Source organism: Phyllobates terribilis, unplaced genomic scaffold (genome assembly GCF_046119375.1).
Source record: "Phyllobates terribilis strain yellow unplaced genomic scaffold, ASM4611937v1 Scaffold_5__5_contigs__length_657084704, whole genome shotgun sequence".
Classification (NCBI taxonomy): domain Eukaryota; kingdom Metazoa; phylum Chordata; class Amphibia; order Anura; family Dendrobatidae; genus Phyllobates; species Phyllobates terribilis.
The window spans coordinates 240,043,980-240,055,940 of record NW_027362765.1 but is presented as its reverse complement, the minus strand read 5'-3'; the positions used below and the strand labels follow the sequence as shown (position 1 = coordinate 240,055,940).

The 11,961-nt window shown below is 43.5% G+C and overlaps 1 protein-coding gene across 1 annotated transcript in view; it reads left to right on the top strand.

Moving 5' to 3' along the window:
• Positions 1 to 229: 229 nt before the first annotated feature.
• The window catches only part of QRICH2 (glutamine rich 2), a 286,519-nt gene continuing 274,787 nt past the window's right edge, over positions 230 to 11,961 (top strand). The window contains exon 1 of the mRNA XM_073681194.1: positions 230 to 949. Coding sequence (XP_073537295.1) covers positions 536 to 949 — 414 coding nt within the window. The 5' untranslated portion in view covers positions 230 to 535. The remainder of the gene's footprint in view (positions 950 to 11,961) is intronic.

Here is an 11,961-nt window from a genome sequence, read left to right as displayed (position 1 = left end):
TGTCCTGTGTGATACGTGGGATGGAGAGGGGTCTTTTCCTGCAATACTGTGTTTGTGGCCGGAGAGGGGCGCTGTTCTGAGTGCAGGTAACGTTAGCACAGCGCACAGCCGGGTCACCCAGACTGCGGCCGTACAGGACCACTGATGGAAGCCGTGCACGCGCAGAGGGGCGGGGACAGTGCACAATTAACCAATGAGCTGAGCGGGAGATGCTGAACTCCGCCCCTTTTCTGCTACTCCAAAATGAACCAGAAAACTTTTGAGCCGGTCCAATATAATGGCCGTAACCTGCCCCGGGGCAGTGTAGGAGGTGTGTGCCCGCACTGGAGCCATTACACGGCCGTATACTGTACGTGCTCGGCACCAGGGCGCAGTACAGGTGACCAGGAGGATGCGCGCTGCTCACACAGTGGTGCTGCGCTTCCGTCACCCGGCTGTAGGGGGCGCCGTGCACTGTAGGAGGTAGGAGGTAGGTGTGGCGTCCTGCAAGGTACTGAGAGTTCTGACCCCAGCAGCGATCACATACAACAGGTAGATGACGGGGATGGAGCCGGAGAGGATCTGGCTACAAGACTTGGCCAGCCTGGCCATTGGGACACCAGAGGTCGGGGCAGTGAACTTCACCGCACTGCATATACTCCTTCATGCCATCATCAAGCACCTACAGATCCAGGATGTGAGTGTACAGCTCCCAGGTGGCACCGGGCAGCACCCACCATTAGGAGGAATCCTGGTGAAGAAAGAGGAGAATGGGCAGGTGGACAGGATGGAGAACAGGATCCTGCAGGTGGAGAAGCAGCTAGAGGCATTAAACACCTTGCCCTCTGGGATAGATCTTATAGAAAGGAACAAATCTGGACAGCAGAGGGGAAGCAGCGCTGTGGAGGATATGTGGCAGATAATGCAGCTCAAGAAGAGACTGGAGGTGAATGAGGAAGGAGTGAGCAAGGTAATGGATGTCCATCACCTCACTGGTCCTGTGTAGACCACATATCACTCACTGATCAGGTCCTGGGGGTCCTGTATGAATAAGATGATACTGACCAGAATACGCCATATCCAGTAATCACCAGTGTAGACTACATATCACTGATCAAGTCCTGGGGGTTCTGTATGAAGGAGGCAATACTAACCAGAGTATGCCATCTCCATGTAATCACCAGTGTAGACCACATATCACTGATCAGGTCCTGGGGGTTCTGTATGAAGAAGGCAATACTGACCAGAGTATGCCATCTCCATGTAACCACCAGTGTAGACCACATATCACTGATCAGGTCCTGGGGGTTCTGTATGAAGGAGGCAATACTAACCAGAGTATGCCATCTCCATGTAATCACCAGTGTAGACCACATATCACTGATCAGGTCCTGGGGGTTCTGTATGAAGAAGACAATACTGACCAGAGTATGCCATCTCCATGTAATCACCAGTGTAGACCACATATCACTGATCAGGTCCTGGGGGTTCTGTATGAAGAAGGCAATACTGACCAGAGTATGCCATCTCCATGTAACCACCAGTGTAGACCACATATCACTGATCAGGTCCTGGGGGTTCTGTATGAAGAAGGCAATACTGACCAGAGTATGCCATCTCCATGTAATCACCAGTGTAGACCACATATCACTGATCGGGTCCTGGGGTTCTGTATGAAGAAGACAATACTGACCAGAGTATGCCATCTCCATGTAATCACCAGTGTAGACCACATATCACTGATCAGGTCCTGGGGGTTCTGTATGAAGAAGGCAATACTGACCAGAGTATGCCATCTCCATGTAATCACCAGTGTAGACCACATATCACTGATCGGGTCCTGGGGGTTCTGTATGAAGAAGGCAATACTGACCAGAGTATGCCATCTCCATGTAATCACCAGTGTAGACCACATATCACTGATCAGGTCCTGGGGGTTCTGTATGAAGAAGGCAATACTAACCAGAGTATGCCATCTCCATGTAACCACCAGTGTAGACCACATATCACTGATCAAGTCCTGGGGGTTCTGTATGAAGAAGACAATACTGACCAGAGTATGCCATCTCCATGTAATCACCAGTGTAGACCACATATCACTGATCGGGTCCTGGGGGTTCTGTATGAAGAAGGCAATACTAACCAGAGTATGCCATCTCCATGTAATCACCAGTGTAGACCACATATCACTGATCAGGTCCTGGGGGTTCTGTATGAAGAAGACAATGCTGACCAGAGTATGCCATCTCCATGTAATCACCAGTGTAGACCACATATCACTGATCAGGTCCTGGGGGTTCTGTATGAAGAAGGCAATACTGACCAGAGTATGCCATCTCCATGTAATCACCAGTGTAGACCACATATCACTGATCGGGTCCTGGGGGTTCTGTATGAAGAAGGCAATACTGACCAGAGTATGCCATCTCCATGTAATCACCAGTGTAGACCACATATCACTGATCAGGTCCTGGGGGTTCTGTATGAAGAAGGCAATACTAACCAGAGTATGCCATCTCCATGTAACCACCAGTGTAGACCACATATCACTGATCAAGTCCTGGGGGTTCTGTATGAAGAAGACAATACTGACCAGAGTATGCCATCTCCATGTAATCACCAGTGTAGAACACATATCACTGATCAGGTCCTGGGGGTTCTGTATGAAGGAGGCAATACTAGCCAGAATATGCCATCTCCATGTAATCACCAGTGTAAACCACATATCACTGATCAGGTCCTGGGGGTTCTGTATGAAGTAGACAATACTGACCAGAGTATGCCATCTCCATGTAATCACCAGTGTAGACTACATATCACTGATCAGGTCCTGGGGTACTGTATGAAGAATACAATACTGACCAGAGTATGCCATCTCCATTTAATCACCAGTGTAGACCACATATCACTGATCAGGTCCTGGAGGTTCTGTATGAAGAATACAATACTGACCAGAATATGTCATCTCCAGTGTAGACCACATATCACTGATCAGGTCCTGGGAGTTCTGTATGAAGAAGACAAAACTGACCAGAATATGCCATCCTGATGTAACCACCAGTGTAGACCACATATCACTGATCAGGTCCTGGGGTACTGTATGAAGAATACAATACTGACCAGAATATGCCATCTCCAGTGTAGACCACATATCACTGATCAGGTCCTGGGAGTTCTGTATGAAGAAGACAAAACTGACCAGAATATGCCATCCTGATGTAACCACCAGTGTAGACCACATATCACTGATCAGGTCATGGAGGTTCTGTATGAAGAAGACAACACTGACCAGAATATGCCATCTCCATGTAATCACCAGTGTAGACCACATATCACTTATCAGGTCCTGGGATACTGTATGAAGAATACAAAACTGACCAGAATATGCCATCCTGATGTAACCACCAGTGTAGACCACATATCACTGGCCAATGACGGTGCCTGTGCAGGGGAAACAGCTCACTGTGGTAAGATTGACCTGTCAATCAACATCGGTGGTGGGCAGTGAGGTTCAACAGAGCTGGAGAGTGAAGTGCCCGTCCCAATGACCTTGAGCATAAAACTTAAAAAACAGATTTATCAAAAATGCTCCAACAAAATTATAATAGAAAGGTATGAATGTAATAAGCATTAAAGTGGCTTTAAGCTCATGCCTTTAGTTAGGGGTTGAATATCCTGCTGAGAGGTCCTCTTTACAGGGTTAGTCTCACATTGTTTCTTGAGCAGATCAGAGCTATGCAGTCTCCTTACAGTTTCCTTCATGGTTTTGGCAGGGCGGGCTCTCCTCCTTGAGAGACAATTCTGGCCTGTTTTTGTCTGAGGATTTGCCATGCGTTTTTTCCAATGCATAGTATAGGAAAAACACAGGCAAAAACGCAACAAGAATGGACATGCTGCTTCTTTTAACACACATGAAATTCTGCAAGGAAAAATCCTGATCATGTGCACAGATCTTGCTACATCTCATAGAAAATGCTGGGATAAGGTTTGCAATGCGTTTTTGGGGCCAATTCTGAATAAGCATAAAAAACGCACCATGTGCACATACCCTTAGGGCTAACACTCATCTGTGCAAATAAAATCGGTCCGATGTTGTTCCTGAAAAATAGGATGAGTGTCATGCGAGTACAATGTGATTTTTCTCACCTGCCATCCATATGAGATGCGTATTCAATCCATATGCAATGCGTTTTTTTAACATCAGCTTTTACAAACAGTAATTCTTTATGTAATTTCAAGCTAGTAATAAATTAAACAATCTTATAGATAGATAGATGATAGTAAGAAATATGTCAGTGAGATATATAATTAGTGCAGTGCGTGTGTAGGTTACTGTACATAATTTAGCTAATAATTAAATAAATTAAAGAAAAAAATGGCGTTGGGTCCCCCTTAATTTTCTTAACCAGCTGAGAGAAAACGGACAGCTGGGGGCGGATGTTTATAGTCTGGAAGGGGGTAATAAACATGGAGCTTCCCAGGCTATTACTATCAGCTCACAGCTGTCTCCATAGCCTTTACTGGTTGTTAAAAGGGCGGACCCCCCCAAAAAATGACATGGGGTCCCCCCCAAAGTTAATAATCAGCAAAGGCTAAACAGACAGCTGCGAGATGATATTAATAGCCTAGAAAGGGGTCATTGATATTGGCCCCCTCCCAGACTAATAACATCAGCCCTCAGTTGCCCCAGAAATGGCACATCTACTTAGCCTCGGCTCTTCCCACTTGCCCTAGTGCAGTGGCAAGTGGAGCAATAGTATTGGGGTTGATGTCAGCTTTGTAATGTCAGCTAACATCAAGCCCAGGGGTTAGTAATGGAGAGGCATCTATAAGACACCCCCATTACTAACTCCATAGCCTCGGCTCTTCCCACTTAACCTATTGCTGTTCTCATGCATCGAGCGGTGATCTCAGTAAGGTGATCGGAGTTCATTGGCTATGAACTCCAGTCACCTCACTGACATCAGCGCTCAGCACTAGTGTTGAGCGAGTATGTTCTGTTCCGAGTATGCTCGGGCGAGCTCCGAATATTTACAGCTGCTCGGTGATATGTTTGAATCGCTCCCGTGTGCATGATTTGCAACTGTTTGACAGCTTTATTACATGTGAGGAATGTATAAGAAATAGACATCCCTCACATGTAATAAAGCTGTCAAACAGTCGCAAATCATGCACACGGGAGCGATTCAAACATATCACCGAGCAGCTGTAAATACTCGGAGCTCGGCCCGAGCATACTCGGCGAAAGGGTTAACAGAACATACTCGCTCAACACTACTCAGCACTGAAGCTGCATTCTCTCTTTCAGCTCAGAGTCTCATGGATGCAGGGCTGAGTGGTCGCATCATGCCACAGCGCAGCAATGCATCCAGAAGTAGCTGAGTTGGAGCTTATCATGGGACATATGGATTATTGGCGGACAGGTGAAGAATACTGTGATTTTTTTTATTTTTACATTAATAAATGTGTAAAAGAGGATGGGAAGTGTTTATTTCAAATAAATTACTTTTTTCTGTGTGTTTTGTTCAATTAAAGGACTTTTTTCTGTGTGTGTGTCTTTAATTTTTACTATTGGGTTAATAATGGGAGTGTCTTATAGACTCCTCTAGATTTCAAACCCCTGGGCTTGATGTCAGCTTTGTAATGTCAATACTATTACCCTACTTGGCACCACACCAGGGCAAGTGGGAAGAGCCAAGGCTAAGTGCCAGAATTGGGCTGATGTTATTAGTCTGAGAGGGGGTCAATATCCATGACCCGTTCCTAGGCTATAAATATCAGCCCGCAGCTTTAGCTTTTGCAGGTTATTAAATATAGGGGGGACCCCAGGTAATTTTTTTTGGGAGAGTCCAACCTTGTAATAACCAGTAAAGGCTACGCAGACAACTGTGAGCTGATAGTAATAGCCTGGGAAGCTCCATGTTTATTAACCCCCTCCCAGACTATAAACATCAGCCCTCAGCTGTCCGCTTTCTCTCAGTTAGTTAAGAAACTTAAGGGGTACACCACACTATTTTTTTCTTTAATTTATTTAAATATTAGCTAAAAACATGTACAGAAAACTATACACGTACTGCACTAATTATATACAGTACAGACCAAAAGTTTGGACACACCTTCTTATTTAAAGATTTTTCTGTATTTTCATGACTATGAAAATTGTACATTCACCCTGAAGGCATCAAAACTATGAATTAACACATGTGGAATTATATAATTAACAAAAAAGTGTGAAACAACTGAAAATATGTCTTATATTCTAGGTTCTTCAAAGTAGCCACCTTTTGCTTTGATGACTGCTTTGCACACTCTTGGCATTCTCTTGATGACCTTCAAGAGGTAGTTACCGGAAATGGTTTTCACTTCACAGGTGTGCCCTGTCAGGTTTAATAAGTGGGATTTCTTGCCTTATAAATGGGGTTGGGACCATCAGTTGTGTTGTTCAGAAGTCTGGTGGATACACAGCTGATAGTCCTACTGAATAGACTGTTAGAATTTGTATTATGGCAAGAAAAAAGCAGCTAAGTAAAGAAAAACGAGTGCCCATTATTACTTTAAGAAATGAAGGTCAGTCAGTCCGAGAAATTGGGAAAACTTTGAAAGTGTCCCCAAGTGCAGTTGCAAAAACCATCAAGCACTACAAAGAAACTGGCTCACATGAGGACCGCCCCAGGAAAGGAAGACCAAGAGTCACCTCTGCTTCTGAGGATAAGTTTATCCGAGTCACCAGCCTCAGAAATCGCAGGTTAACAGCAGCTCTGATTAGAGACCAGGTCAATGCCACACAGAGTTCTAGCTGCAGACACATCTCTTCAACAACTGTTAAGAGGAGACTTTGTGCAGCAGGCCTTCATGGTAAAATAACTGCTAGGAAACCACTGCTAAGGACAGGCAACAAGCAGAAGAGACTTGTTTGGGCTAAAGAACACAAGAAATGGACATTAGACCAGTGGAAATCTGTGCTTTGGTCTGATGAGTCCAAATTTGAGATCTTTGGTTCCAACCACCGTGTCTTTGTGCGACGCAGAAAAGGTGAACGGATGGACTCTACATGCCTGGTTCCCACCTTCACGGTGATGGAGGAGGAGATGTGATGGTGTGGGGGTGCTTTGCTGGTGACACTGTTGGGGATTTATTCAAAATTGAAGGCATACTGAACCAGCATGGCTACCACAGCATCTTGCAGCGGCATGCTATTCCATCCGGTTTGCGTTTAGTTGGACCATCATTTATTTTTTAACAGGACAATGACCCCAAACACACCTCGAGGCTGTGTAAGGGCTATTACACCCAATCAAGATGGTTTGGGGTGAGCTGGACCACAGAGTGAAGGCAAAAGGGCCAACAAGTGCTAAGCATCTCTGGGAACTCCTTCAAGATTGTTGGAAGACCATTTCCGGTGACTACCTCTTGAAGCTCATCAAGAGAATGCCAAGAGTGTGCAAAGCAGTCATCAAAGCAAAAGGTGGCTACTTTGAAGAACCTAGAATATAAGACATATTTTCAGTTGTTTCACACTCTTTTGTTAAGTATATAATTCCACATGTGTTAATTCATAGTTTTGATGCCTTCAGTGTGAATGTACAATTTTCATAGTCATGAAAATACAGAAAAATCTTTAAATGAGAAGGTGTGTCCAAACTTTTGGTCTGTACTGTATCAAAATGGCATCTTTTTATCTATATATCTATTCTATTCCGACGGTTCACGCTGTGATTTTACTGTCCTCAGCTGATGAAATGTCAGGTTTCTTATGAGATAAGTGTGTAAAAATCACACGGGACACGCATGGTCCGTGTGCCGTGCGATTTTTTTCTCGCACCTTTTGGCTTGCATTGGCGATTCTCGTCCAATATACGCGGCCACTCGCAGCATGCTGCGGTTTTTTCTCAGTCCGATCCGAGCTGAGAAAAAAATCGCAGATGAACACAGAATCATTTACTAACATTAGTCACAGTGTAATCCGATTTTTTTATCAGATTGCACTTGTCCATTTTAAACGCAGATGAGTATGAGCCCTTAGTAGAACTATAAAAACTCAGCACAAGTTCTGTGGTCATTCAGCTATCCGTGGTTTGTTCTGGAGTCTACACTGCTATCACTACATTTACACTTAGAAATAACAGGGTAGTTGGATAAGCACAAGGAGTGAGAGCCATGATTAGGAGAAATGTTCTTGGGGAATCCATGTTGGTAGTTGGTGATTTTGCAAGATTTATAACATCAGCTTGTCAGGAGCCAAGAGAGAGGGGGAGGCATGTGAGAAGCTAACTGCTCTATACAAATCAATAGGCTAGAAAGTGGTGGCTAATATCTTAGGAGCTAACCCTGCTCCTTAAATGTAACTACCACACACACTTGCTAGTATATGGGCAGATACTCGTAGCTGAGCTCCATATAAACCGGCTGTACACCTTGAAAAATAAAAGCTTTCCACAACAATGAAAGCAGATAGAAATATCAAGCCATTTGCAAATTTGCTTATTTTCTTAATGTCTAACCAATTAAAGCAATTTAATAACTTGAGAATACTCCATTACAGGGTTATTGTAAGGACCAGTATCATCCAATGCAATCACCAGTGACCAGCATTATGATAATAGACTGCATATCACTGAGTAGATCTTGGGTTCTGTACAATATGAAGAATACAGTGTTTGCCATCATCACCAGTGCCCCCCATCACTATAATAGATCACATGTCAGTCATGCAGCCAGCCTGGGCTCACATCTGCATCTGCATTTGGGAATTCCCATTGCTCCATTCTAGGAACAGACAAGCAGAATTCATGTCCAGAACAAATCTGATGCAAACAGAAGCAGAGGATCTCCACTGATTATTATGGGGTCCATCTGGGATCATTATGTGTCAGTTTTAGAGCAGAAAAAGTAGAGAATGTAGAACTTTTTACAGTTCTAAAACAGCATGTAAATAAAAGTTCTGCATACTGTACATTTTCTCTGTTCTAACAACTGACACATAACGGACCCTACAATAGTTAATGGGGCCTCTCTGCTTCCATCTCCATTTGTTATGCAACTGATACGTTTTGGGCATGAATTCTGTTTGCATGTTTTGTTTTAGGGGCAGTCAAATGGTATTCTCAGATCCAGACATAAACGCAGCCTAAGGGTTAAGTCATGCGATCTGTTTATGAGATGCTGGAGAATAGCAACTAAGCAACATTGTAATACAAGAATGAAGTGCAGCTATAAGTAGTAACAGTACATCTTCACTTGTCTTCCCTTCTCTGCAGCTCTTGTCATTCTCCATAGGGATCTGATGTAAAAGAACTGTACACTCGGCTGGCGGAATAAAATACCATTTGAGGAATCAGCCGCAGCAGAATTAATCATTTCACCATTGGATCTGTTTTATTAAGGCCTCTTTCACACGTCCAGATATTTCCAATACTGGAAAAAACTACTGGAGATATCTGTGTCCGTGTGTACCTGTGTGGCAACCTGTACCGCCCTTGTGCTGCATCAGGGTCACAGGTACCGACGCCTAGGAATCAGCGGTACAGTTAGCGCTGTCCCAAGCACCGGGTGCTGAAGGCATCTGTCATCATTGTTCCCTGCTTGCCCTGCGATCAGCAGCAGCAGGGGACAATGTTGAGAGTTGTATTCACCTCCGGCTGTATCCAGCAAGTGTAAAAATAAGAATAAATTAAAAAAAACACATTATACTCACCTTTACACCTAATTTCCTGAAGCCAACGCTCAGGAAATAATCCTGAGCATTTCTGCATCGTGGGCACATAGCCTTACACTGCTAGCAGAGAGCAGAAACATCCGAATCTACAGGTGCTGTTTATGGCAGCCTGTATTATGTCATCAGGGCACTCTTCCACACATTGTAAGTCATCCACACACAGAAACTTTCCCTTCACAGAGCAATTTGCTATAACTAGTTTGCTCACAGCTCTGTAGTCTTAAGATCTGTTTATCACTGTAGATTTTACTCTTCCGTCATGCGTTTTGGTATTTTTATGGCACAAATAATGACATCTTTAGCGCTATTTTTGGTGACAAAAATAAAAGAAATCCAAAAGCCCTCTTTATAAGTCACTGGGGATTTGCCATTATTCCCAGATCGGCGGGCGTGTGTCTGCTGGATCCCCCAGCGATCCTCAGGAGGAATGACCTGCAGCGCTAGCTAGAGAAAGCTGAAGAGTCTATGGTTCCTTTCTAATAAGGATTGGACAATCCCAGTGGTTGGACCCCCACGAATTGAGCTATCCTCGATTATGAGGAGCTGTAGTGGAGCGTTCAGCTGTATAGACAAATTGTTCATACTTCATATGTGGATTTTGCTGCTTAGAAACCAGGCAGGGAAAAAGGAGAGCATATGAAGGAATGTACTGGGCAGGAGATCCGAACCACAGGGACGCTAGATAATAATTTACCAAGCCGAGCACTTTACATGGTAACAGACTGTCTGTGCCTCCATAGAACAGCACTGACATCCATATCACTCATAGTTCTCCCCTTTCAACTAATTTTAGTCCATAGGATTAGCAATGCGTGAAAAAGCAAACTGAGCTATACTTAAAGGGAATCTGTCAGTAGGATCAGCCCTCCTAAGCCGTCTATATGGATATGTAGGTCATATGAAATTAAATAACATGATACCTTGATATCTGCAATCCGATGTCTTATTCCAGAGAAATCCACGTTTTTCTTATTTAAGGGTTGATCCTACTGACAGATTCCCTTTAACCTCCCCAAGTCCACTGTAGTATCAGTTACGCTCCCTCTGTGTTTGTTAATTGGCTGCAAAGTTGATGTCACTTCGACGGCGCTGCAGCTAATCACTGAGCTCAGCGCCGTATACATTTAGTTCACGTGTGCTTTAACCAAAAAACAACATAGCATCGAAAAGTCGCTTCTGTTATTCAGATGAGACTGCCCATAGAGCGTCAAGCATGCATACATTAAAACGGATGTCATACTGACTATCCATATTGCATCTTTTTTAAAGGGAATCTGTCCCCAGGTTTTTGCTATGGTAATCTGAGAGCACCATGATGTAGTGGAAGTTTTAAAATTTAAAAAAAATTTAAGTTCAAATCACCCCCTTTCAAAATAAAACAATTAAAAATCAATCAAAAATACACATGTTTGGTATTGCTGCGTTCAGAATTGGCCAATCTATCAATATAAAAAAAGAATCCGATCAGTAAACGGCGTAACGAGAAAAAAAATCAAAACGCCAGAATTGCATTTTCTTGGTCACCGCAACATTGCATTAAAATGCAATAACGGGCGATCAAAACATCAGATCTACCCCAAAATGGTATCAATAAAAATGTCGGCTTGGCACGAAAAAAATAGGCCCTCACCCGGCCCCAGATCACAAAAAATGGAGACGCTACGGGTCTCAGAAGATGGTGCCATTTTTTTTTTTTTTTATACAATTTGGATTTACTTTTCACCACTTAAATAAAAAATATCCTATATTTGTTTCGTATCTACGAACTCGTAATGACCCGGAGAATCATAATGGCAGGTCAGTTTTAGCATTTAGTGGAAAAAAAAAAAAACAATTGTGAAATTGCACTTTTTTTGCAATTTCAACACACTTGTAATTTTTTTCTTGTTTTCCAGTACACGATATGGTAAAACCAGTGATGTCGTTCAAAAGTACAACTTGTCCCGCAAAAGACAAGCCCTTACATGTCCATATTGACCGAAAAATAAAATAGTTATGGCTCTGGGAAGAAGGGGAGCAAAAAACAAAATCGAAAAAACCCAAGGTGGTAAAGGGGTTATGTTTGAATGCTCAACCTTGGGGGCGCACAACCTTTTTTGGTGCGAGGGCCACATGTCAAATTGAACTAACCCCATGGGCCACAATAAAATATTATAAATAGGTGCCAGGCTTTTGCAAAACTACAATTCCCAGCATGGTCGAGTCATGTTGGGAGTTGTCATATTGCAATGGCTGGTCACAGGTTGGGGTTCAGTGGAAAATATATA